Here is a 26940-nt window from a genome sequence, read left to right on the forward strand (position 1 = left end):
GCGTCGCGTCCACCGGCGAGCCCAGCGAGGAGACGTGTCTCCGTTATTATTCACTTCGTCTTTTGGGTCCAATATGGCGCCCACTCCTCTCCGACACATTTTTTTCTGTGTGTGTGTGTGTTGTTTGTCAGTCGGCTTTCCTAAATTCGTTTCGGCGGGGGGGGGGGGGGTAGCCTTGTCGTCCGCCCCGGACGCCTGCAGGGGGCCCACCGAGCCCGTCGAAACGAGCGCGGCGGCTGCTCCAGACGCGGCTTCCACAGGCTGTGCTGTTTGGCACAAAGGCGCGCGGGAGTGAGCCGAACAAATCATGGTTATATATATATATATATATATATATATATATATATATATATATATATATGTTCACAACTCATAATGCAATTGCGCCTGCGTTTTATTAAAAAAACAAACACACATATACACACACACACACACACACACACACCCATTCCAGAACAATGGGCAGCGTCTGGCGCGCAGACAATGGATGGGGTCGATGCTAAAATTCTGACTGTCACTGTTGCCATCATGATATGCTTCTCTCTGTGTGTGTGTGTGTGTGTGTGTGTGTGTGTGTGACTCCAACAGTGTGTTTTTGCCACACACACACACACACACACACACACAGAGGGAGAGGGAGAGGGAGAGAGAGAGTAGAAGGGGCGGGGAGGCGGAGGAGGAATGCCAGCCTCCATCCAGTGCTGAGAACCGGAGCATTTTTACGCAGATCGTCTGCGCTGCCACACAGCAGACACACCGCGTCTCCGCCTGGGAAGTTCGTCGTCGTCGTCGTCGCCGCCGCTGCTGCTGTTATTATTGTCTCCTTCTTGTCTCGCTGCCCAGCGATCCGTGCGTGTCCGCGAGCATCGAGGGCCACCGACCGCCGCTTCCTACCGGACTCAGCGTCAGCATCGGGGATTCATCATGGTGATCAAAGTGTACATAGCATCGTCCTCCGGATCCACTTCGGTAAGGGACAAAGGAACGGCTTGCTTTTTAAAAAAAAAATATCATTGTGTTTATCCATATGCATGTATTTAGTTGTATCTGCAGCGGGGAGGAGGCTGAACTTTTATTGAACTAGATAACTGATGTCTTGTCGCCCCTCTGTGCGCGAAGTGGTCTGACTCATCAGCGGCTCTCGCCTCGCCTCAACACTTTGGACACTGCGGATGGAGTCTGTCAGAGCCTGTGCCCCTTATTGGAACTTTGACAGACGCGGAGAGGAAGTGTGAGGTGGGGACACACTTCTCCCTCGGCTGCTTCCTGAAGTGACAGTGACGTGTTTTTTTTTAAAAATTTTTTATATTTATTTATTTATTTATTGCAACTGCTGCAGGCTGAAAACAGGAAAAGGCATGTGGTTAAAAAGTAGAAGAAGATCAATACATCGTCACCTGATGCCTGGACAGGCAGCTTGTGTGTCTGATGAGGACCGAGCACTGTCCTGGCGGCTGACTTGGCCTATGCTCCACTGTGCTGCAGCCCTCAGCTTCAGTTCCTTCCAGAGTGGGGAGGAATGATGGTGATGCAATTCTCCAGGGCCCCCTTCTTTTCAGATGTGCAGCTGCAGCCCAGAACTACTTAGGCAATTGTTTAGGACTTGTTGGAGCTCGGTGGTCTGCATCAGCGGAATTTGTTGACGCCGCGCAACAGTAGAAAGTCCACCGTGACAACCCTGAGTTGAGGTGTTGCTTTTGCAGGCGAATCCGTTTCGCTCGCGGCTATTGCAAGATGCTCGACACAATCTGAGTTGCGACATATTTCTGTCAGAGTCACTCGACGCATCCTGTTGTTTAGCTCAACTTCAGGGTGATTTAACCTCATTGAGTTGCTCATTTTTCATAGCTCTCTCTGAGTTACCTATTTGACCTCACAGTAAATGACATGTACAAAGACTGGGCAGCAGCAGCAGCAGCAGCAGTTGTACAGGACGGGAGCTCCCTGTGAGGTCAGAGCAGTCAGTGATGCCAACACCGTGCCGGAGCGATTGTCTTGGGAAATGCACTGCCTCTCATTGATCTGCCTTTAGTAGACTCTCTGCCAGAGTCGGTGGGCGGCCCTGTGTCCTCCGAAATGCTCCACAGACAGTCTTATACTCACATTATCATTTCCATTCTGCATCTAATTTTGTAGAGTTGGCAAACCAGCAGCAGTGTACTCGACTGAAGCGAGCCGCTCTAAACACGTTCTGTCTGTTATAGATATGGGATGTGCTCTCGCGCTACAAAGTGTATAGGACTAACTCAGTGTCTGACTTACACTGTGTCTATTTTAAAAATGCACCTCCATCAAACTGTGTTTATGAAATGTAGTGCATTTGCGATTAAATGACGGTGGAAAACCCTCGCCCCCGCCAAGCTCGCAGTTTACTTGCACACCACACAACAACGGGATTTTTGCATTCCGGCATCCAGCAGCCAAACACAGGGAGACAAGTAGGAGTTATTTCAAAAACCAACGGTCAAAGCTCATGCTTTGACTTGGGAAATGATCGCAGGTCAGCGAAGGGGGGGGGGCGGTTTGAAGTTACCCAGAGGGATGTGTCAGTTCAAAAGAAACAACAGTCAGCATTTCTCTTACAGATGCATTTTTTTTTCAAAGAATTTTAGTTGTATTCTGTGTGTGAGAGCACTTAAATAACCATTGTTGCTTATTGATTTCATGCAGGGAATGTGATCCACAAAAGAGTGTTATCACCGTGGGTTTAGAGGACGAAACTGTTCAATTTCTTAGATAAAACAACCAACCACATCTGACTCACATCAAATGTGCAATAATCCATTATGATCAGGGAGAGAGAGAGAGAAGTACTGTATGGTGACAATGGAGAACATAGTGAAGGTTCTGTGTGTCAACACGATCGTCCCTCGATGTCTCCCATCAGCGGGAATGATGGCTAGATCGGGTGTGTTGGCTATTGCTGCAGTCCAACAGTTCTGGAATCAGTGTTTTCTGTCGAGCTAATGCTGGAGTGTTAAGAAGAATATAACATAAATGCCTTATAATGTGACGCTATGTAGCAAAACACCACAAACTGCTGTCCCACATGTTATCGTTGTGCGGAGTCAACACCCTTTCGACAGAAAAATGTGACATTATAGGCCACAAAGAAAAAGGATTATTGCCACAGCGAGGGAGTGTTTGTGTTCCGTAAGCGAAGCACTGATTGCCAGCTTGTTCTCCCCCCGACCTCTGACCCCTCGCAAGTCCAACTTGGACAGTGGTGTCCCTGCGAACTGATTGAGCGCCGACATCGTCGTATTTCCCACACGGCAATGAGAAGCAGAGCCTTCGAGTCAGCTGGAGAAATGGTGCTAGGACTGTGCTGTCAATTCTCTGGAGACACTTCTCACGTTGCTGCCAATGGCTTTGTGAAGATCAGGTCACACAACACACACACACATCCTTATATATGAACCTTGCCTGAGACGAAAATTAAAGGAATGTTCTTAATGCCATTTGTACATATGGTATCTTTGAGAGAGTATAGTTCCATGTTGTCCTCCTCTTCACAAGGCCCTTCAATTCAAATTTGTCCTCAACGTAACACATTTGAATTGCAAACATCTTTTGAATACACACACAAGCACACACACACACACACACACACACACACACACACACACACACACCACACTTGCATATCTCAACCACTACTTGCCACTCCCTAACATCATGCAGACTTGCTTTTTGCCCCCATACAGAAGACAAGTCCCCATATTGTGGCTGTGTAGACTTCGGCCCCCACAATACACACACACACACACACGCACACACCGAGCCGTGATCAGAACACTAGGCCGACTAGACGAGCTCAGACAAAGTCATTGCCACAGTTAATGCACCAAGAATTAGCAACAACCTGATTGAACATTCAGCACGAGAGCGTGCAATTGTGTTTTATCTCGTGTGTGCTTTCAAGTGTTCGGCTTTCTACCTCATAGTCTCAGATTCGCTGTCTTCCACTGTTGGTTTTGACATTTATGGACTATAGGGTCAGACTCAGGTTGGCTGCGAGTCAGTTGGTTTGTATAACGGGTCAGGTTTTTGGACTTTTGCTGTTGTTTCACCTTCAGGCGGCAGCGAGGGAACCCAGCCAGAGCAGCAGGAGCAGCGTAAGGCTCTTTGTAGCGATTTTGCAATGCTGATTGAGGGGCCGGACGTGGCGGAGGCTACCGCTGCTGCATAAATTCCAGTAAGCGACTGTTTTCGACATAAATCAGACTTGATCTAATCAAGAGAAAGAAAAAAGAAATTCCCCTCATAAAGGGCTGGGGCTGACTCATGTTTCCTTTGGTCCAAAGAGTGGATTTTCCTGAATTCTAATGTTGGACTCCAGAGGGATTTGAGAGGTCATTTAATCAAAAAGTATCTATGAGTAATTCTTAGAGTTAGTTTAAAGTGTTTTTTTTTTCTCCTTTGCATGCAAGTGAAGTGGATAAGAATCAACCTCTATCCACCACCATATTGATCCAGTATGCTGTGGATACAGTGCATCTAATCACTGTCTGCCATTGCCTGGCAGCTGTTGATGCCAGAGCTCTGACCTTATTCTGGGATTGATCCGGTCTGAATCTCATCCCAGTGCCCCTGCTACCGCACAATCACATGATGACGATGATCATGTGGAATTTAAACCCAACAGCACATTTCTTTCCCACAGTTCTGGTTTACGCAAGTTTGTTTTATAGACAAAAAATAATGATCACGTGCAACGATGGATATATTCCACTAAAACCTGCCTCTGATCTATTGCATCTATTGCTTCCTATGAACAACAGGAAGTAAATATGTCCGCACTAAATGGATAGTGTGCCGTGCTGTACTGAATGGGGACAAAAGAACAGTTGCTGAATGATACTGAAATTTAAACTGTGCAGATCATATTGCGGCAGGAAAATGAATGTGCATGTGATAATTCCATTACTCATGTAAATCATCTGATGAGGCAGCAGTCCGTCCATGGGTGTGTGCGTGCACTGTCTTGGGAATGTGTAACTTAAATAGAGTACCAGCTCATTGCTGATACATTTTAAATCATTGTGCAGTTAAAAAAAAAATGGTTTGTGCCAGTGTTTCCCAACTGCAGTGTCAACTAGAGTCAGAAGGAAACCTTTGGAATCGGTTTAGTAAACTCTTGTGAGTGATAATCTACCTGGCAATATCCCCACATTCCTTATTCATTACATTAGACTTAGAATGTACAGTCATGCAAGCAGCTGCGTGAGGGCTGTGGTGCCCTGTGCCAAATGCAGCATGCTAACAGGAGCACTATTGGCCAATGTTAATGTGCTGGTGTTTAGCAGGTATACTGGTTACTCTGTTGACAGTCTTAGTCTAGCACTTTGCAATTTGCACAAAAATTTTTAAAGCTCCAGTGTGTAATTTTTGTACTTTTCTGGCGGCGTCTGGTGATAAAGTTGCTAAACGCAACAAACTGAGCACCTGGCAGGGGACACTTTATGGTGGCGCACCTCTTCTTCCGTTTCCCGCATCCGGCAGCGCTGGAAATTCAATGTGAATGCGACGTATTCAGAACCGTCTTCTGCAACCGTATTTAATGCTGCGTCTCGTTATACCTCGGAACGCGGACCCCGGAAGTCTGGGTGGTTATTTTTTTCCGACCTCCTGAGTCGCAGTGGAACCGGAACGCAGCACAACACGACGTAGCAAACATGGCGACTTACACGGAAGTCGGGTCCCCCTAATGTTACTATATTTAACTCATTCAAAGTTGACGAAAAAATTTTGGTTCTTTGTTGCAGGTGATTATACATATATGAACACACAATCACGGACAATATATTCAATTCCTGTGAATACGTTCTTCCAAATATTACACACTGTAGCTTTAAGTATAGCAGAGGCTGATGGGAATGTCATAAATGTTTCTGTTTATTTTTCCATAACGCAAATTTTTGTGCCAATTTAAATTTCACCTGAGGATGGAACTAGAGGAGTTGTGTGGGGATCACAAAAGTTATTACAATTCATCCTGAGGGGGACACAAAACATTCTGTACCAAACCATATAAGGTTCATCGTTGGCGCTGTGGGGATAATTCCCAGGATACGTTAAAACTCTGACCTGCAAGTGACCCTTGACGAAAGGTCACTGGAGCATCAGCGTCGTCTGAGGACAATCCATCCAACAGTTGTTGAGATATTTCAGAATTACAGAAGTGACAAAGGTGGTGGATTGACTGACATAGCCTGGCTAATCGCACTCGGCCTTACCACCTGAATCGTGTGAAGACAAAACCAACACAAGGACACGGTTTGCATAAACACACTGTCAATATACATTTGCATCTGTAGCCAATGGGTAATGTAAATCTAATAGAGGTCTGGTGACTCTCTGCAGGCTCGGCTCTCGCTCTCTATTCTATCTAGTTAGGACTCATAAGGTATCCCAGATAGATAGACAAGGGGTGAGTAATTCAAGCCAACAATCGGAGAATAGTTGTTTATCATCGCACGCAAAACGCCAGGGGCAGTCTGCTTTCTTCCTTCAAAAAAAATAAAAGAGAAAAAGACAATAAATTAGTACAGTTCCCTCTGAAGACATCAGGGAGCAGAGCGAGGATCTAAAAGGGGGCAAAGCTGAGAGCTCTCACTGTGCAATTACAGTCAGGGGCAGATGGCATGTGGCCAGTTTGCCCTACAAATTAATTTTGCTTGGCAACAGTACAATGCAGGCCTGTTGGGGAAATGGTCGGGGAGAACAAGTGACGGAGAAAAGAGGAGAGAGAGTAAGGATCCTCATGTTGAACTGGTCATTTTAGCAGTTCAGGTTCAAGTCAATCTGTCGCAAATAAGAGACTGGATGTGGAAGATATCAGTGTGAAGAGGAGATTCCTTTGTGTTTGGAGAGAGTTAAAGTGAGTTCAAGCTCATGGCGTTCCACTCGGCTGCTTCGTCTCGAGCCGGCGGGGAGGGAGCTTGTTTTTAGGACTTTGGCCTTGGGAGTGTAACCGCCATCGATTGATTCACACTGTGCCGCGGCTAATCTGCCAGCCTTGTCAGCTCCCTCATTTCCATACCTCAGTGTTGTTTCAGCAGAAGGCTGTAAAAAGAAAAAACAAAATCCACCTGTCTGCACACCATAAAGGTGGAGAACGTGTGTGTGTGTGTTTGTGTGTGTGTGTGTGTGTGTGTGTGAGAGAGAGAGAGAGTGAAGCAGAGGCTGGATGAGTGTGTCTCCTTGCAGCAGGCCTTATTTGGCTCGCGTTTGACCAGTTACCTCCTCCTGACTCCCAGAGGAGCTCTTGTTTCCGTCTGGCCTTGTAGGGCCATCCTCCCTCCTCAACACACCCGCCGGGGGCTCATTGGGCCACGATTTTCATACACTGAATCAAACATGCTCATCATGACTCATACAGTCGACCGCACCTTTCTACCTATCCTGTAGCATCTTTGTCGTCTTGCTGCGTGTGACTGTGTTTAAGATACAATGTGACATAGCAACGTAAGGGCACAACTGATTTTTTTTCTGTCCATGTAGTGGTACACCAAGCAGGATGAACTATTGTAAAAGTGTTAATATTAACAATGGTTTTGCAGCAATAAACAGATCAGCTTTTTCAGGGAATTATTAGATAGTGAGCAAAACCGCAATTCTTGTCAACACTATTGTTCTTTGGAGGAATTATGCTCATCGTTTGGAAGTTTTGTCAAATTCCGTTTCACAAATGGTTTTGAAATGGTTCCATTTTAAACTGTGGTGAGTATGGTGGGAGTCCAATATTCACTTGCCATCTTCCGCACAATCCATCCCTGCCTAGCTTGGCTTTGAGTTCACCTTCAATTCTCTTGTACCACTTCACTCACTTGTCAGCAAACGAGCGGTAACTTAGTAACAGAGCAGCCCGTCATCCTCTGTAGTGTTATTTCTGCAGACTGATGGCAGTACGGTGAACCGAGGCCAATATGGTTCCTCATACGGCTGAAGTTAACTGACAACTTCCTCTCTCTCATCCCCCCATGCAGATCAAAAAGCAGCAGCAGGATGTGATGGGCTTCCTGGCGGCAAATAAGATCGAGTTCGAGGAGTGTGACATCGCGGCCAACGAGGACAACCGGAAGTGGATGAGAGAGAATATTCCGGATGAGTTCAGGCCGGCGACGGGGAACCCTCTGCCCCCACAGATATTTAGTGAAAGCAAATATTGCGGGGTGAGACACACACACACACACACACACACAGCCCAAAATTGTTGGCACATGACTGTTCATGCCATTACAGTACTACTCTGGCAGGTCAATCTCATGTCCACAAATCATGCATGATGGTTTTTGAATGCTGATTCTGCTTTTAGATAGGATATGTTTAAAGTTGCGCAAATTAACGTTTTTTAACAATACATTAAAATAGGGTGGCCATGTTTTGAGACCCCCAAGTGTGGGAACCCTAAGTCTACAACAACAAGGTGGAGGACAGTTATTTTATTTTTTTAACGCCATGCATGTCATGAAAAGGAGCGTTTACGTTGCCGGGCACTTTACAAAAGGAAGGAGTACGCCTCCTGCAGCTCTCAGGAAAAGACAGATTGTCTCTTCATCATCAAGAGCTAACCGTCAAAGAGGGCTGACAGCGTCAGGGCCTGCGACGCTATTGTGATGATTTGTTAATGTTAGGTTGTCCCACCTCCCCAAAATGGCCAAGATATGGATTATTTCAAATTTCTCCAATAAAATGTATTCCTGGCCGTGTAGGCAAGGCTTAATATTGCAAAGATTGATTTTTTTCTAGTAAACACAAGCTTGTTGGCACAGTTTAGCTGTCCCATTTCGAAGGCTCCGACAAATGTGTCATGCGAATGCTTCTGACAAATGCGTCCTTCCATTCCCGAGCAACAAAGGATCCAACGGGGGGTTCCTTCCTCGCACAACTGGCTTAGGTTCATATGTAATGGACAGATATGAGGCTGGTATTGATCTTCTTAAATCTCAACTAATGCTGTGCAGAAAGTAAATAATGATATTTCTCAAAATGTCAAAGTATTCCTTCATTCCACCATGCGTGGAGATAAAGCAGAGCTGAAAAGTGATATTCAGAGATGTCTTAGGGCTACAGGATTGGAGACTTGACCTCAGTATTACCAACATCGTGGCCATGGCCCACGCTCAGATATATTGTTACCCTGATGTCCTGTTCTGTGTCCCTCCCAATAGTTTAGATAGACATAAGGCCCTTAGCACAAGTGCACTGAGGCCTCATGCTGTGCAGCTAATGGATGCCTGGAAGTGAAGTCGCACTTGCAGGATGGGCTGTATTGAATGTCGCAGACAAAGAGAACGGCCTTTCCCAGGACACTTGCCACTGTGTAGTCAGTGTCTCTTTTACAAAAATCTGTTTGTGTGTGTGTTCTGGTATGTGTGTTTGGGAGAGAAAAAGGAGGGAAACAAAGGCGTGAGAGGAGCGATGAGGGGAGACTGCAGACAAGTAAATGGGTGAATGTGTTAGTTTGTTTACACTGGGTTAGATTGTCAAAGACAATACCCTCCTATCAGATTGACTCCCTGGCCCTGTCCTTGGACAAATAACACAACCGTGACTGTTTCTCACAGACTTGTGGCATTTGCTGTTCAGACTGTCGCCCTCGGGCGCTGCCCACACTCATCACTGCTTAGGTTGCAGATCAATCCGCCGATCGACCAACACCCTATCCTTCTCTTTCTGTGCCGTCCTCTTCTTTCTCAGAACTACGAGGCCTTCTTCGATGCCAGAGAGGACAATGCTGTGTATGCATTTCTGGGTCTGACTGCTCCGCCCGGCTCTAAGGTAAGCCTATAAACACACACACTGATAGCTGTCCTTTGAACGAACTGCATTCCTAGAGCCGAACCGTATTTCCTGTAAAAGCCAACGTACTTGCCTGAATACATATTTTCCTCATCACAGTGTGATTTCCATGCAGAAAACACACACATTACATAATACATCTGTTCATGATAATGTATGGCTAAGGCAGGCCTCTTCTCCATATCCTCTTACTCCTGCACACTGGCACCTCCCTTCTGCCACAAGAGGAACTGCAGGGAGGTATGCCAGTTACCATAGAAACAGAGGGGGTTTTCCCTTGAGCTGTAGACACATAAACCAATATCCTCCATTTTAATATAACACACTCTGTTCCTCTTGCTGTCTGTCCCCCCCCCCCCCCCCCCCCCGTCTCTCTGCAGGAGGCCGAAGCGCTAGCGAAGAAAGCACAGCAGTAGCAGCTTCACACTGTTTCTACCTGAGACCTCAGGCTTGGACCTGGACCCAGACCTGGACCCAGACCTGGACCCAGACTGACCTGGAAGAGATCCAGGGGGGAAAAAAGAAGCAACATTTGACTTAGCTTATGAATATCTGGATGTTTTTGACTTCTCAGAATATTTTTTTCTTTCTATTATTACTTTGTTGTGCCTTGTCAGCTGTAGTGAAAGGAGGTACTGCACCAGAGCATCGTGGGTATCTCTTAGAAACCGCTCTGCTTCCTCCACTAACCTCAGCCTGCTAAGGCTCTTGGCCTAATGGCATGTCAATCAACCGTTAGTAATGAATGTGTAGCTTCCTGTTTGAGAACACACCATGAGACACAAGAAATTGTGCACAACTCGAAAAATTGTAACACAGATTCATTGTTTGGCCAAAAACATGATGTCACCCGTGTTCGCAACATCACCATTTTTGTAACTCAGCAAGTTTAATCAGGTCTTATCTGTTGGAATTATGGAATCATTGAATCAAGTGTTGTGCTCCTTACCTTGTCATGTTGTCGCCAAAACCGCAGCACCTTCTGTTGGGAGTTAGCTTCAGTCCCATTCCCTGTGTTTTTCATTTACTTTATATTGTCTTAATGCTATTTTAATAGCAAATCTTTTCTATGAGATGATATATGTTTAAAAATCATAACACTTGCCAAAATGTACACGAGTATGCAAACACAGAGGGATGTGAAACTGAAAGTTTTTATTTTTTATTTAACCCTTTTGTCGCTTAGGGGACTTGGATAGCTGTTTCATTTCGCTTGTGGCATCCTGTCTCCCATTGTTTTGTACATCCCTATTTTGCGTAAGTTGATATCTCCCTTAAAATAAAAGCGAAATAAGACTTCAAGCATGACTCTCTATTCTCCTTGTCATTGGTACGACTCATGAAATAACTGTCATATAAATAAATAAATTCTCATGGCAAAGCCTTCTATTTTGAACAATGCCAAATAAAACTTTGGTAACCAAGATTTTTGAATATAGTGAGAGGGGAGACTCCCATCATGGTTGCCAGGTCTGCAGTGTTCCTGAGGAATTGGACTTCTGGGTTGCCGTGGGTTGAATGGTTTTTTTCATACAAATACTGTTGCATACAAATATACACGTAACACACAAAGTAAACTGTTCAATTTTGCCTTCTCTTCAACTTTTGCTCATCGACCCTGCCTGGATGAAATGAATTGACATGTTTATAGGGTCATATGCGTTGGTTGTTTATCATGATAGTTCGCAACCACTGACAGGTTTCTAGGGTGTGGCTCGTGTGTATATATTGTGAGTAGTACAAGGCGTATCGAGTGAAATAAGGTAAGTAAAAATGAAGGGAATTAACACATAGTAGTTGTTAGCAGTTCCACACATGAGAGATGAATCACCTCGACACTTTTTAAATAACGTTCGCCCAGGTTACAGATTAAACTCTCCAAAATTTCACAACAAAAGAAACTTTTAAGAGAAAACACCTAAATCTCTAAAGAATTCTGCACCACACTATATTTGTGGATCAGAATTTTCCCTAACCTGTTAATCGTGGCGCAACCCCCTGAGATTGGGCCCTAAACCTGTGTTTGGAATCAACCAACTGCTCAACTATACATTAAGTAGATGAAATAGCTTTAACTTCTTCATGATAATACCTATGTGCTGTTACTTATGTAGAATTGTAAATGTTTTTACATTCTTGTATTGAGTTTTACCAAGGTGAAGTATCTGAATACTTCTGCCCCTTGGCCCAGTATATCGCCTTTTCTCAGCTTGTGCGTGACAGTGATTTCCAGTTGCAGATAAAGGAAGTGTGTCGTTTGGGGTGGAGGAGCCACTTCTCAGTTGCAGAAGTGAAACAGGCCAGAAGAACTTTTTCAGACGCATATGATAACACTGCGCCGTGAGCGCTTAAGACCGACAACCAGAAGGCGCTGAAAGGAGAGACACTGACGAAGACGACGGTCCACCTGAGCCATGCTGGCCGAAGGTTTTCTCCTAGTGCAGCTCTACAGGGAGGACAGGAAGTTGGCGTCCGCTTCCAAACGACACAAAACGCAGACACACACTCACTGTACGGACCCTTTCAACTGTATTCTCTCCAACTCTGACTCGACGGAGCTACAGACAGATGCAGCTGAAGCAGGTAAACAAGCCTCATTGTTCCTGAATGTTACATAAACTGTCTGACATGGTGAAAAGTCTAACCTCACTGGTTGTATAGTATGTAGTCATTTTACACGGTCTGGTTTCCTTTTACTAATTTGTTCCTCCTTTGTCTCATATGGTCTAAGTAATGAGTTCATACCACATGGCAAACAAGTAAAACAAATACAAAAAATAACTGAAAACATCCATCTTCGTGTATTTTCTGTAACCAGGTCCAAACCAGGACGAGTTAGACTCCAACCAGGGTCAGGTACTGAGAGTGGTGCCTCAAGTCCCCGTAGGCCTCTCAATCCCTGGGTGTTCACCTGCCCTCACCCTGGGCCCGGACTTTAGAGTTTGCATTGACGACTGTAGCCTCCTGGAGCAGTATCCAGACCTACAGGTGGCCGACTCAGGCCTCATCTCATACACCCCACTGAGAGCCGCCATCACCCAGCACCGTTTGTACACTCGTGTCTCGGAAGTTGCCCATCACCAGGAACAGGCAGCCCAGCGGGAGCCACAAGGGGGCCTTGTTTCAGCCGTACCAGACCAGGGAAATCTGGTCATGGGGTCCAGTGCGAACATGAGCCTGTTTTGTCTGCCCGGATCTGGGTTGGAGCCCATGTCAAACTCAGTACTGAATGGGCTGCTGGACAAGCAGCTGGAGGAGGTGTACATGCAGCACCTGACCGACAACTTGGCTCGATGCAACTCCCACCTGGGGAACAGCATCCTGCACGGCCTGGTGCCGCCGCCGCAGCCCAGCAGCCACCCGCAGGGGCCAGACTCACTGGAGGCCAGTCTGGAGGAAGGGTCAGGAGGGGGAACCGGAAAGAAGATTAGTAATCTGAGCATGCAGAACTTATTTCCCTGTTCATCCAACTTCAGCTCCCCTGTGCTGAGGATTTCAGAGATTGACAATACTCATCTGAAATGAAACATGGAGGAATACATCTTGCAATAGAATAAAATGTTATGATCTGGTTCATATATATATTTTTGCTTTTGCTCTTCACTCCAGGTTTACCCACACACATACACACACGTGTTGCCATTACTCACTCGGAAATGGAGACCCAATTCAAGCATGCTTTTATTTTTGTTCATCTGTATCTACAGTCTTTGTTTACTTGCTTTGATACAATGAGGCCTGGAATTGACCTGCTCTCATGTGCCACCTGCTGTTGCATTGTTGTATTACACCACACTAAATTGACCTGTAATTCATGAGAATTAATTTCACTGATATTTTCAGTGACATTAATTGACAGTGGGTGCGTGTTAGGTAGGTAATGATCAGAGCAAACCGAAAATCCAGTGTTATCTAATAATGCACCATGGAGAGGCCTTGTAAATAGGTGTGTATTGCTCTGTAAAAGAACCCCTCTGGCATAAATTATCTAAAATGGAAGAAGCATTAAAAAATCATCGGATTTTATGACAGGTCTCTTGAGCTATGACCCATCCACAGACCAGGAAATGCAGAGTCGCATTCAGGCTTTTGGAGAGTTTGACAAAGATTGTTTTGACTTTTAATATTTCAGTATGCCCATCATTTCTTTTAGTACCATAATAAAGCAGGAAATATATGATTAAACTTTGTTACAGCAAAAATGTAAAATGACACATTACATGTTGCAAGACAACAAATAATTGTACAAGTGGAACCTGATAAATTAAATTACAGATAAAGATTTAAAATAAATAATACTTAATAAATAAAAGCTGAGTTGTAAATCTGTTTTTTTTTAATGACAAATATACAAACATACTATAACATTTTAATTTCAATGGACTAAGTGCTGCCAATCTGATAATTCCACAGCTTGATCCCTATATTCTGATTTGTAAATCACAGAGACAGCTGTCTGTGTGTATTATATATTTTTTACCTCACTGTAAAAAACGATTCAGGAATAAACTTAGTGAGTTCTGTTTCATGTGTTTTGTGATATGATGAGAAGGTTTTCTGTTTATCTGAAGCCCGTATGGCTTGGTGGTCAACATCAATTGATCTGTCTGTGGGAAACCTGTAAAGGATGGAGGGAACCGCAATACTATAAATAGGGAATATATTAATGCAGTTGATATAAATTATAAATTACTATAACAAAATGGACCGTCCTTACCCACTGAATCCTTGCTAAAATAAACATGGAAGTACATGCTGATGTACTTTATTGGGGAGCTTTGCATCAAACCTCTTTTGGAGGCACCTGCAGATCACAGTGAGGCCCAGCAGGAACTGACAGAGGCCTGTCAGAGATTTATGAAGCATCCGCCTGCTTAGGCTTGATTTGCGACCTGCGAGACGCAGATCCTAATATCTGGGCCTCCCAGAGCGCCCGCAGTGAGGGAAATGGAGATCCATTAACACACGCTCATGCACGTGGCTGTTTGGCAACATAGGAAAATAGTGAATCACATCTATGTTGTTTTTTTTTTGAGGCATCTAACTAAGACTTTGCCTCAAACACTATACAGTGTGTACAGATTAGAACTTGTATGTACCTGGACCTAAGATGGCATGTTACTGTCTATACATGCTAGAGAACTGTATTTTGTTTTCACTGTAAATATATGGGTTCAATTGCAAAGGTACTCAATAAACACCTTTTTTCATTTTCACCAACATAGACGTTTATGTTTCTCAGAAGACATTTTGAGTAGTTGTAATAGGTGAAGAACACTAATAATACTAATATTACTAATCCTAAGGATGGCTCTGTTTCATTAAGTGTCCCAGTCAGACCTTCTGGCAGTTGTTGTTCATGTTACTAGTTACACCCATGTCCATATCAAAAAGGTGCATTGGTGATGGGAGCAAGGATTCATAACTTTTATCTCTTAATCAGTTTGAAAAAGAAATGAAGCCTATAAACACTACACACACACACACACACACACACACACACACACACACACACACACACACACACACACACACACACACACACTGATAGCTGTCCCCTATCATAAGGGCTTTATGAAATATCCCATATGCTCAGTCAGTAGGTCAAGGATGTGCAACTTTTATAAAGTGGCAACAGATTTTAAAACAGGAGAAACATGAATATTCTCACAAACGTTTTTCTTTGATCCTGACATTGTGATTTACTGAATGACAAAGAGTCACAAAAACACAAAACACATATTAGTAGAAGTATTTCAGTATGTAGACAAAATTTGATTTGAAAATCAAATTGTCCTCATGTTGACCATAAAACTGACTAGACTGCAAACCTTTTGAAACAGAAGTGACGACATGGGAATATGTTAACCCCCCAAAATAATAATAAGAGACTGTAAGGGAAAGCTATTGTCTCGGCTGCAAATTAAAATATTTTTGAAATATTTTTTCCAGAGGAAAGGTCTCACGATTAAAAAAAAATCCAGATTATATTAGTACTGTATCAGTTATATTAAATGTGTGCACATATCTGAGTCTTACAAATCAACTAAGCAACAACAACAACAACAACAACAAAAAGGCACAGTTCTCCAAAAATAAAGTTGCTTCTCCCATTAGCCCCTTTCACAGTTCAAAATTAATCAAAATCAAATTTAAAACAAAATACGTCATTATTTATTTAGAATAACGTGAACTGATAGTCCTAATCAAATGCTAGTGTGTGTGTGTATGTGTGTGTGTGTGTGTGTGTGTTTTGTGTGTGTGAACTGCTGGTTGGATACCATTGCTAGCTCAGGGATTCCTGTGCACATTAGTGGCTGGACGACTCGTGGTCAGGTTGTGTGTGCATTCGGTGTGTGTGTGTGTGTGTGTGTGTGTGTGTGTGTGTTGCTTGCCCTCCCCCATATCCATAAACCCTCTCCTATTCTCTCTCTCCCACTCTGTTGTTCCAGCATGGCTGCAGGATGGCTGCTCTGTGGACTCTCTCTCTCTCTCTGCTGCTCTCCACCTGTTGTCTGACGGGATGTTTGGGCCTGACCCTGCCTGCAGAGCGCCCTCAGTCCCACAACCGGCCCACCTCACTGGGCTTCAACAGCAGCGATGGCGGCCGGTCCGTTGACGTGCCCGCAGCTCTGAGGGTTTTCAGCGTGGACTACCACCATGTGCAGGCTCCCTTTGAGATCGTGCTCTGGATCATGCTGGCCTCACTGGCCAAACTCGGTAAGCCTCCAGTATAATCATACGATGGGACCAACTGGATATTACAGGTGATTATATGTTATTAAAGAGTAACATTGAACTTCAGAGTTACAGAATGTGACACACATTCAGAGTTGGGAATGTTGATAAAACTTACTTCATCAACTACTAATATAACTCTTCTAATTGATCAAACTCCCTTGCTTTCAGAACTTATTTCTACATTTGAAATATAAAGGTATAAGAAAGTATTATCAATCAAAACTCCGCTTGTTTATATATCATACAAACAATAATAGACAACTTCCGGGTTCCACATTTGTACAGAGAAGTGGACCATATGTCACAATTGAATCAGTTTCTGAATTTTGGACTTTCTGCAAATGCTCACAAGAAAGCCACAGTAAGGGAAGTTTTCTAATTTCATATTTGGAAACCAATATGAGCACCCTGATAATGGGCATGCAGCTTAAAACAAAAGTCCCGATGCTGTTTAATTAGAGTACTGTGGAGTCATTTCCTCTGTTCTTCTCACTGTCTCTACCCCGCAGGTTTCCACTGGTCCGGTCGAGTCCCTGCCATCGTCCCGGAGAGCTGTCTCCTCATCATGGTGGGCCTCCTGGTGGGAGGTGTGATATACGGCGTCCGGCACTCGGCTCCCCCGACCCTCAGCGCCGATTCTTTCTTCCTCTTTCTGCTCCCGCCCATTGTCCTGGACGCAGGATACTTCCTGCCAGGGAGGCTCTTCTTTGAAAACCTCGGTACCATCCTCTGGTTGGTGCCCTGTCAACGTTTCATTTTGTTGTTGTCCGTGTGCAAAAACTTTCGAAATCACTTTAGTTTTGGAAGCATCATTCAAGCTTTGGCTTTATGGCCCCCATCATAGGCTGTAAATAAAGATGGACAACGCGTCTCCACTTGGACCAAAAATGAAGCCAAAATATCCCCGTAACAGGTGCTGCGATCTTGCACTTTTGATATCAACTCTTGAACATACATACACACACACATGGGAAACCATCTTTCACCAATCATCTTTGGGAGGAAGGTATTCAACCTGTACTTTTAGTTCAGCTCATGTCCCATCTGCCAACTTGGAGGAGGCAGGGTTTATGACATATACTGCAGCCAGCCACCAGGGGGCGATCAAGACGATTCTTTTTTGGAGAAATGTCATGTCGTCCATCTTCATGTACAGTCAATGGCCCCCTACCGTTACAACTGAATGTTAACAGTTTGTTCTCTATATCAACTCTATAAGCAATAAAAGGGCGATGTTATGTTTAGAGCTTGTTCCGTGCCCCCAGGTGAAAAACAAATGAATGTAAGAGTCAGAGTTTAAGACATTTGGATTGGTCCAGGTATGCAGTGCTGGGGACCCTGTGGAACGTGCTGGGCATCGGCCTGTCCCTGTACGGTGTGTGTCTGCTGGCCCAGAGCACCCTGGGAGACGTCACTCTCCTTCACTGCCTGCTGTTCGGCTCACTGATCGCTGCCGTCGACCCCGTGGCCGTGCTCTCCGTCTTCCAGGAGATGCATGTCAACGAACAGCTGCACATCCTGGTGTTTGGGGAGTCGCTGCTCAACGATGCTGTCACTGTGGTGAGGGCAGAGGCGGCGCCTGCCTATGTACATGTACGCGTTAATTCAAACATTTTATACTGTATGTGTGGCACTTCTCTTTCTCCAAGGTGCTCTACAAGCTCTTTGAGTCCTTCCTCCGCCTTCCGTCGGTGTCGGGACTGGACGTGCTGCTGGGTGGATGCAGGGTGGTGGTGGTGGGCCTCGGCGGCCTGTGTGTAGGCCTCTTCTTCGGCCTGGTGGCAGCCCTCACCACGCGGTTCACCTCCAGAGCCCAGGTCATCGCCCCGCTCTTCGTCTTCCTCTACTCGTACTTGTCCTACCTGACCTCAGAGATGCTTCACCTCTCTGGCATCATGGCGTGAGTGCTGCCGAGTACTAGCTCAAACTCAAACACCTCCTTTTTGTAAATGTTTTGTCTGGTAGAATTTGATTCTGCATCACAGTTATTGTCGCTTCCCCCCCCCCCCTCCTGCAGCATAGTGACGTGTGCCGTCACCATGAAACAGTACGTGGAGGCTAACGTGTCCGAGCGCAGCAACACCAGCATCCAGTACTTCCTGAAGATGTGGAGCAGTGTCAGTGAAACCTTAATCTTCATCTTCCTGGGTGTGTCCACCATACAGGACGTCCATATGTGGAGCTGGCCCTTTGTCGTCTCCACATTGCTGCTCTGCCTCATATGGAGGGCCTCGGGTAGCTGGAGAAATCTTTCTTGCACTGTAAACAAGCTCACTGTGATATTTGCAAGTGATAAACAGCTGTCAGAACGGAGGGTTCAACGTGTTTGCCCTCCCCTCCAGGTGTTCTGCTGCTGACTGCTGTGGTGAACAAGCTCCGGAGGAATGCCGTGACCTTCCGGGATCAGTTCATCATCGCCTACGGCGGCCTGAGAGGGGCGATCTGTTTCTCCTTGGTCTTCCTCATCGACGACTTCCCGAAGAAAAGACTCTTCATCACGACGACCATCGTGGTCATTCTCTTCACTGTCTTTGTACAGGTGGGAGAACCATGTCGCACGTGGACTTTGAAAACAGATCCAGCGATTGTCGCTTCCGCCGTGTGGCATGTGTTGGGTGTCAGTGGGTGCTTCCTTTGGTCGTATTGGTCACAGTTGGGTTTTGTCTGCTTTCCAGGGGATGACCATAAAGCCTCTGGTAGAGCTACTGGACGTGAAGAGGAAGAAGAGAGCTCCGCCGACCGTCAGTGAGGAGATCCACAGCAGGGTGAGACACTACGGGGGTCACAGCAAAGTGCAGGGTTTGTAATTTAGGACACCAGTAGTACGGTGTAAGGTGAATTTAAATTTTTCTGAATAGCTTTCTGAACTAGAAACTGGCTTATAGTTACACAATTTTTAAATATATATATATATATATATATATATATATATATGAATAATATGTTGATATCATGTCTCTTCTTAGCTCATTGATCACCTGCTGGCTGGAATAGAGGATGTGATTGGTTACTGGGGGCAGCACTACTGGAAAGACAAGTTAGTTTCACTTGATTTTACTTTTGGTTTCACCCTCTCCATGGATGTCCAATGAGAACAGGAGTATGTCCATCAAGAAATAGGACCTGAAATCACCAGTAGATGGCAGCAAACACCCAATGCAAAAGGTTCATCTGCCACAGTCAACTGGAAACTCATGTGTGTCGTGTCCTGTTCTTGTCCCTGTGCCTGTGTGAGGTTTGAGCAGTTCAACAAAAAGTACCTTCGACGTTTCCTGATCCGCGAGGACCGCCAAGCTCGCTCCAGCATCCTCAGAGTTTACCAGGAGCTGGAGAGAAGGGAGCAGCGGGGGGCTGAGGAGGCACCACCACTGTGAGAGAAAAAAAAAATATATATATATATAAATGTTTATATTTATTTCTCTTGACTTCACGTCCTGCCTTGAGTTCAACAAATGTGACATATTCACTACACAGGCAATATGTGCAATTGTTCGAAAACCAAAAGTAGCAGAATATACTGACACACCGAAACTCAGGGTTCCTCCCATTAAAAACCCCATTTACACTGCTTGAACTGATTACATATGTCTGTCACAATGACAGTTTTGGGGCCAAATGGTTTGAATATTCATGCCTGGCTTGCAGAGTGGACCCTCGCTCCCAAAGCCGTCCTCTCTTACCGGAGGAGATGGACAGCATCCGACGTATCCTCTCCACAAACCTGCAAAACTTCAACAAAAAGGTAAATTCACACATTCGGTTCGCATTTCCCCTGCTGTCAAAACAAATGTTCTTTTTTGAGGGGGCATTTCAAATAGTGCACGCGTACTACAAGCGCGCATCATCCATTCCATCCCATCTCTGGGTCCACGTGTGTTGTCTCACTCCGGCAGATGCCGGCCTACAGCAGACACACGCTGCACCAGGACGCCGCCGCCCACAGAACGAGGAGGCCTCTTCACAGACACCAGAGTCTGGGAGAGAGGTCCACCCACGATACCATCACACACCCGTCACAGGTACCGTGCGCATGTATTTTTCATGAAACATGAAAAGATGCAGCAAATGATGACAAACAAGCCCATGTGTGGAGTTGGATTCCCAAATGCTACAAACTTCATTCGGCAGAAGGAAAGAGCCACATGAAGTTTAGGAGGCAGTTGAAAGTATACATTATAAATTGTATTTTGTCCTGTTTTAAGTTCAACTAAATACATTACTCTCCATCAATGTTTTTCTATAAAAAGACTTTATTTCAGGAAAACATATTTTTCTTTTGTGGGTAAGGTAGAGGGGCATTTTTTGGAAGGAATGAGCTTGGGGAAAAAAACTGTTTCCGTTTGGACTGCAGGAGGATCGAGAGTTCGATGGATTACACAGAGTGAGAGCAGGACTCAGCAGGTCTCACACAGGTAAAGTGCAACATGAATGAATCTACAAAATTTCCAAGCCCTGGATGTCGTCAGGAATTATTCGTTCTTTATAATTCTTTGTGTGCTTTGTCTCTCAAATCATTCTGCACAATGGACAATTCCTGGGAAATGGTTTGCACAGGGGAAAGACTTGGACTCTTTTATCCATACACAGTTGAAGTTTTGTTGCCCCGTGCCTCACTTTCAGTACTGAATTAAGAAAATTGCTTACCGACTAAAACATTACTGTTTCAATTTCTCTTAACTTGTGAACTTTAAGTTGTAAAAACTTCATTCATATGTGTGTTACCAATTGAAGTAGTATTTTTAAGTTGGTAAACAATTTTCTTAATTTTCTTTTGTCAGTCCTCACTAGAAAAGCAAAATATATCAAATATATATAAGTATAAAGACATACTGTATCACCCCCCCTTCCCTCAGCCCTCCTCCCAGTCTTTGATGCTCATTGACGCTCCCCCCTCTGTGGCCCCTGACCCCACTTTGGCCTCTGCTCTCTCACCAGTGTGCTCCACGAGCCCGAGGCCCGTCCTCCTGGATCCATCGGTCCCCGCAGCCTCGGCACAGGGCGGCCCACTGGATCCCAGATCTTCAGCCGCCGGAGAGGATCGGATCTCGGCACGGCATCAAGCACCCGAGGGAAGATCCCCGCGGAAACAACTCGGCTTCGTCTTGGAGAACGAGAAGCAGCAGTGAGAGGGACAGACTGTGAGACGGAACAAAAAAAGGAGAAATGTAAAGCAATGAATCCAGCTATTTTGAAATGGCTCCATAAAGTGACAAGGTACTCTTTGTGTGGTGCAAGGCCGGGTTTATGAAAGATTTGAGCAATTTCATGGATATCCTCCAATTAAAACAAACAAAAAAAAAGAAAATTCACCTTCGGACTTTGTCATTTCGAGTGTTTGCCAGCTGCAGTAAAGCTTTCCTCCCCTCAGCCCCGTGTTTCACCTCTTGAGCAGCTCCGGTGGAGGTTTGAGGGTCATTTGCATCTCCAGTCTAATTTAATTTCAAAGTGCCTTTCCAAGAGTTGCACCCACCTTAGAAATACCTTGCGGCCATAAACACTGACACCAGTGGTCCACATCGTAACACACACACACACACACACACACACACACACACATTCGTCCCGCCTAGTTTTCTTTATGAACGCACAGAACAGCCAGTGGTAATTTGACAAGGACAGCCTTCCTAAAATAGCCCCCCCACCCACTCCCATTTTGACCTCCTCAGTTGCTGTGGCCTTGTTTCCACTCACAGCTCCTGGGGAGTGGCTGGACAAGCCAGACTGTTTTCTTTGGGACTGGGGGCTGCACAGTGGACACGGGTGAGGGGCCTGACAAATCACTGACCTGAGGACCGAAAGCTTGAGCAGAAAAAAGGGGCACAGTGAAGGAGGTTTTTTTTTTCTGGAGTCATGAGGGTGGGAGCCGCGGCCTTGGCTGGGGGGATCTTTGGGGCATTGGGGACCCTGTGTTTCCTGCTGGCCTTTGGTACAAACTACTGGCTGGTGGCCAGTGACAACTGTCGATCATACACATGGCCGACGGAAACGACCACGGCAGGGGGACTAGATGCCAATGGGACTGAGGTAGGACGGACACAGTACGCGTGTGCACATAATCCATCATTTTCACTAAACAAATAAACACACACTAACACACACACACAAGCCGAATGCAAACCTCGCTTAAAACTGTGTGGTGATCTCCAGCTAAACAAATGATAATAGTTACAGCAGTGAATTATTTTGAACTGTGCCGATCACAAAAAGACCAGTGTGGAACCTGATCAGGTGCAGTGGAGACAGTGCGGCGCTCATTCCATGGCACTGTAAGATATTTAAAGCCGCATTGAAGTGATTTAGTATCGCACACTATCATAGAGATAGAGGCAGATTAGTGAAAGAGCAGGCAAAATGAATGGAGCCGAAACTGAGACATCCTGGCTTTCCATTCGGACTTTATTGATTTATGATGTAGGTCAACATTTAAAAAACATAATGCGAGTCATGCGTATTTGTGTGACTGGACCTTCCTTGTCCAGTAAACTCCCGTGTTTGCAACACACACTTTGTAGATCATGAGTCTACAGCCAACACCGTGCTCTGAGCTACATGCTAACTTATGTTTACTATCTTGGTTTGGCATGTTACTACTTGGTCGTAGGCCTACTCCCCCCAAGCCAAAATGACCCCGATGACATCACCAGGGTTATTTTCTCAGATGTGACCATGATACAACTGTTATCATTGGCCGAGTTTGGACGGCGAGTCACCTGATCCTCCTGTGTAAAAAGTCAGAGCGGAGCCCCCTTTAATTTTCCAGTTTATTCTTCCACGCCACGTGCGTGAGAAAGTTCCCCAAAAAATGCAAAGTAAGGGATATATTCATAAAAAAAAGCCAAATCCCCCCCCCCGCCCCCCCGGTGGACAACAAAGTCTTTCATTTTCAATAAAAGAGGATGATTAAAGTTGCCGCGTGTGTTCTTCGGTGCCATCAATCATATTTCCTTTGACAGGCGAGCGGAGAGTGTCACTCATGCGTGTTTCATAGGTTCCATCCTTTAAAAACCTCACAGACCAGCAGGCCATAATCAGAAGCACGTTTGATGCCACGGCTCCGCTGGAGCGCGAGGACTCGCTGAGAGCAGCTCACACAGACACGCGCTGACAGACGGTGACAGAAAAGGGAAGGTTCATCCCCCTTGAGATGTGTGCCTATCTGTGTTTGTCTGAAATCTTGCCCCCCCCCCCCCCCCCTCCAGGTCCAGGCACAAGTGGACGCGGCCACCGTGTCTCCCAAGTCGCTCACCGTCACCCACGAGGGTTTCTTCTGGCGCTGCGACTTCCACGTGGAGCCTGCGACACATGCAGTCGTGGCCACTCTCTTCAGTACGTCGAAAAAACTTTCTGCTAAGGCACCAGAAAAAGAAGAAGAAAGTTCTTCTGCTGCTTGTCCAATGTGGTTGCACGTCTCGTGCTCGGCAGTGTGGTCTGCTTGACACGCTCAGGAAAAATGTCTATAATTTGGACATTTGGCAGAAAATATACAGGAGAAGTTTATTTTGGTAGACTGTTTTTTATTACAGGTTATGAGGGTGGTTTTGGGGATTTTCCACTTTTTTTTTTGCTTTCAAAACACCTTTTTCTTTCACTGTAGCAAACCAGCCAGAGTCCAAGGTGTGTATCCATGGTTACCTCTTCCCTCTGCCTGTCGCAGTGGGATGGGTTACTAATCCAAGATACGACGCCACCGCAGGTAATTCACAAAGTCGCAAAAAAACACACATGCATGCAGGTATTTCCACAATTACCCACATTTGCGCACATGCACGGTTTTACATTTGCCCATTTGCATTATACTGTAACTCACAGTGACTAGCTAATATGTCATGGCTGCCAACGCAAGGCGGTATGGCTGGGAAAATAATTACATGAATGAAAAGATGACATGTATGTTTCCTCTTCGATGTTTATCAATTTTTAAAATCCTCCTCACTGCCACAGTTTGGGTTTTTTGATATTTATGTATTTGGTTTATTATTCTGTATTTTCTTAATAGCCCATTATCTGTTATGTCTGCCTGTAAAACACCCACTGTGTGCAAGTTGTAAAAAAATATATATATTGAGGACAACACGTCCTCAAGGCCCAACGCAATTAGCTACTGTAGGTGCACTGCTCTAATGGCCACTTCGGTTGTGTTCCTCGCAGTGTTTCGGGGTTTCTGGACCGTGCTGATAATCCTCGGGCTGGTCTCAGCCCTGGCTGGAGGCTTCCTCTTGGTCTGCGGCGTGCCCTTCATCAGCCACAAACTCTACAAGCTGGGTGGAGCCTTCCTCATCGCTGCTGGTAAAAACAAAAACTATACTGTATGTGCATGAGTTGAGTTCTTCACTATTGCGTCTGCGGCGCAAAATACACTGCCGGGGGGGGGGGGGGTAGGCGAATGCTCAGACACAAACTCATGTTGCAGTCGTTGCTGCTGTCAGCTGCTCATACTTGTCTTGTCACAGAGCAAATTCATACCCAACACGCAGAGCAGCACATGTCACTCTGCAGCACTGTCGCTATAACAACAGCAGGTGTAAACACTGCTGTCGTGGTAACAGCGGAGATGAGCAGGGAGCTGCATTCCTCTGGTGTTGCTCGCGGGCGCGGTGACACTGTCTGCGTCTCCCTGACGCTCTCTATCACCCCGCAGCCTGCCTGTTCCTGTCCGTGCTCCTGCTCTACGTGCTGTGGATGGAGGCGGTGGACGTGCAGAGCTACGTTCTGCAGGATAGCGGAGACATGTGTCCGGAGGCCACGGTGTCGGTGCTCTACGGCCTGTCGTTCATGGTGGCGGCGGCTGGCGTGCCCCTGGAGCTCGTCTCTGGGATGGTTTTCATGCTGGTGGGCCGGGCGCTGCGTGCCAGCAAGTGAGCTCACCATCTGGCCCGTAGGAGAAAGAATGGACTGACCTTTTCCTGTCCTGCACTGGGACACCGTGGCGCACATGTGGGACGCAGGCACCCACTGGAAAGACACGGCCAACATCACTGCATCACCCTTTGGATGTTAACTTGCCTGCACTCGGAGACAATGATTCGATGTAGCAGGTTTCTGTCACTTGCTTTTTCTTTATTGCCACAAAAATCAATTACACATTATCCAACAATAGTGTCAGCGGTAGAGTTTATAGATATATAAACGTGATGTGGACAACAGTATGTCTTCTGCTCAACTGCATCCTACTGTCCTTCTGCCAACTGCTGCTTTTATTGACGCTGCAAATGATGATTCCACCGAGCAGAAGGTGAGAAATGCACGGGCGAGCCAGCTGTGCCCCCCCCCCCACCCATTCCCTGTCCTGGTGTTGGCACACGATCACAGTAGGCTAGCCGGGGCAGAGTGAGGTGGGAGGGACGGATGGCTGGATGGACTGGAAACAGAAATGGTAGGTCTGGACAGAGGGTGGGGGTGGGGCAGGGGGTGGAGAGGGGTGGCTGTGGGTAAAGGGGGGATAGGGAAAGAATTTATGTGTGTGTGTGTGTGTGTGTGTGGGGGGGGGGGGGGGGGGGGTGCACAAGGGGGGCTTTGAGAAATGAACAGCTGTTTGTGGGATTGGTTGGTATACAGCGGGCCGGCCACCTGCCTCCTTCACCCCAATCATATTTCACCCCCTTATTCAAAACTTATGCTTTCTCTTTTCTGCCCCACACTATTACGTTTCTCGATCCCACCCTGCATGCAAACGTTCAATTCGGTCTGTTGACATGTATCCAACGCTCACACGTGCGCACATGAAATCCTCCAAAGGGGAAACACATGGCCTATGATTGTATCAAAACAGCTACTTTTTTGTCACTGGTCTGACTGAGGCAGCGTGTGAAAACAAGCAAGTCGACTCTCAATCACACGTGTCGGCTTACGACTCCTTCTCTGCTGTGGAGAAGGAGTGGTGTTGAGGGGGTTCGCTGATTAAACACACACATGCACACACGCACGCACACACACACACACACACACGCGAGGGCACACACACTATGACCACACTGGTCAGAACAATTATTGGTATATATACTATGCATTTACTCCACATACGGTGCTGATTCCAATTCTGACTTTGGTGACAGAGTTTACAGTTCATCCCGTCAGGTCTCTGATTTTGGAACATTGCAGCTGCGATCTTATACACGATTGTTATTGGTAAATGTACGTGTGATTCCAGTATATAATATACAGATTATTCAGTTGTGTGTTTATATATATATATATATATATATATATAGTAATCATAGTCCCACAATGGGGCTATAGGGAGGTGGGACAGTTGGAAAAAGATTGGTGTTCACTTCAGTGTACAGTTCATCCATTAAGACTTTGCCCTTGTAAAAGCAAAGCCCGTTGAACATTGCTATAAACCACAATTGTCACCATTCTGTGTCTATGTGTGTTTGTCTGCTTTCTTCTCCA

At 45.7% G+C, this 26940-nt stretch overlaps 4 protein-coding genes across 4 annotated transcripts; all 4 read left to right on the plus strand.

The window, feature by feature from the left end:
* The first annotated feature begins 676 nt into the window (after window positions 1-676).
* Window positions 677-11109, plus strand: sh3bgrl (SH3 domain binding glutamate-rich protein like). The gene is made up of 4 exons (XM_035649777.2): window positions 677-969; window positions 7992-8177; window positions 9706-9786; window positions 10188-11109. Exons 1-4 carry the CDS (start codon window positions 925-927, stop codon window positions 10221-10223), a joined length of 348 nt encoding a protein of 115 aa, XP_035505670.1. The 5' UTR covers window positions 677-924; the 3' UTR covers window positions 10224-11109.
* Window positions 11110-12099: 990 nt separating this feature from the next.
* si:dkey-237j10.2 (uncharacterized protein LOC568721 homolog) lies at window positions 12100-15023 on the plus strand. The gene is made up of 2 exons (XM_035650431.2): window positions 12100-12390; window positions 12626-15023. Exons 1-2 carry the CDS (start codon window positions 12222-12224, stop codon window positions 13330-13332), a joined length of 876 nt encoding a protein of 291 aa, XP_035506324.2. The 5' UTR covers window positions 12100-12221; the 3' UTR covers window positions 13333-15023.
* A 1248-nt stretch (window positions 15024-16271) lies between these two features.
* LOC118319792 (sodium/hydrogen exchanger 2-like) lies at window positions 16272-21798 on the plus strand. Its single transcript, XM_035650430.2, has 13 exons — window positions 16272-16527; window positions 17058-17280; window positions 17868-18108; window positions 18198-18448; window positions 18566-18783; window positions 18891-19087; window positions 19224-19313; window positions 19515-19585; window positions 19784-19918; window positions 20194-20290; window positions 20442-20567; window positions 20900-20960; window positions 21484-21798. Exons 1-13 carry the CDS (start codon window positions 16272-16274, stop codon window positions 21672-21674), a joined length of 2157 nt encoding a protein of 718 aa, XP_035506323.2. The 3' UTR covers window positions 21675-21798.
* A 425-nt stretch (window positions 21799-22223) lies between these two features.
* LOC118320060 (transmembrane protein 182-like) lies at window positions 22224-25932 on the plus strand. The gene is made up of 5 exons (XM_035650838.2): window positions 22224-22572; window positions 23748-23874; window positions 24143-24241; window positions 24697-24834; window positions 25187-25932. The coding sequence occupies exons 1-5, from the start codon at window positions 22399-22401 to the stop codon at window positions 25405-25407; spliced, it is 759 nt and encodes a 252-aa protein (XP_035506731.1). The 5' UTR covers window positions 22224-22398; the 3' UTR covers window positions 25408-25932.
* The last annotated feature ends 1008 nt before the right edge of the window (window positions 25933-26940 follow it).

Source organism: Scophthalmus maximus, chromosome 9 (genome assembly GCF_022379125.1).
Source record: "Scophthalmus maximus strain ysfricsl-2021 chromosome 9, ASM2237912v1, whole genome shotgun sequence".
In the NCBI taxonomy this organism is placed as follows: Eukaryota; Metazoa; Chordata; class Actinopteri; order Pleuronectiformes; family Scophthalmidae; genus Scophthalmus; species Scophthalmus maximus.

Excerpts from the sequence above, each read along its gene's own strand:
- sh3bgrl (XM_035649777.2), top strand. The coding sequence starts at position 925 with ATGGTGATCAAAGTGTACATAGCATCGTCCTCCGGATCCACTTCG. Across the intron at positions 8,178-9,705 it reads GTGAAAGCAAATATTGCGGG|AACTACGAGGCCTTCTTCGA; the intron begins GTGAGACACACA and ends CTTCTTTCTCAG. Across the intron at positions 9,787-10,187 it reads CTGCTCCGCCCGGCTCTAAG|GAGGCCGAAGCGCTAGCGAA; the intron begins GTAAGCCTATAA and ends GTCTCTCTGCAG.
- LOC118319792 (XM_035650430.2), top strand. The coding sequence starts at position 16,272 with ATGGCTGCTCTGTGGACTCTCTCTCTCTCTCTGCTGCTCTCCACCTGT. Across the intron at positions 18,449-18,565 it reads CACCTCTCTGGCATCATGGC|CATAGTGACGTGTGCCGTCA; the intron begins GTGAGTGCTGCC and ends CCCCTCCTGCAG. Across the intron at positions 19,919-20,193 it reads GCTGAGGAGGCACCACCACT|AGTGGACCCTCGCTCCCAAA; the intron begins GTGAGAGAAAAA and ends CCTGGCTTGCAG.
- LOC118320060 (XM_035650838.2), top strand. The coding sequence starts at position 22,399 with ATGAGGGTGGGAGCCGCGGCCTTGGCTGGGGGGATCTTTGGGGCATTG. Across the intron at positions 22,573-23,747 it reads TAGATGCCAATGGGACTGAG|GTCCAGGCACAAGTGGACGC; the intron begins GTAGGACGGACA and ends CCCCCCCTCCAG. Across the intron at positions 24,242-24,696 it reads AAGATACGACGCCACCGCAG|TGTTTCGGGGTTTCTGGACC; the intron begins GTAATTCACAAA and ends TGTTCCTCGCAG.
- si:dkey-237j10.2 (XM_035650431.2), top strand. The coding sequence starts at position 12,222 with ATGCTGGCCGAAGGTTTTCTCCTAGTGCAGCTCTACAGGGAGGACAGG. Across the intron at positions 12,391-12,625 it reads GACAGATGCAGCTGAAGCAG|GTCCAAACCAGGACGAGTTA; the intron begins GTAAACAAGCCT and ends TTCTGTAACCAG.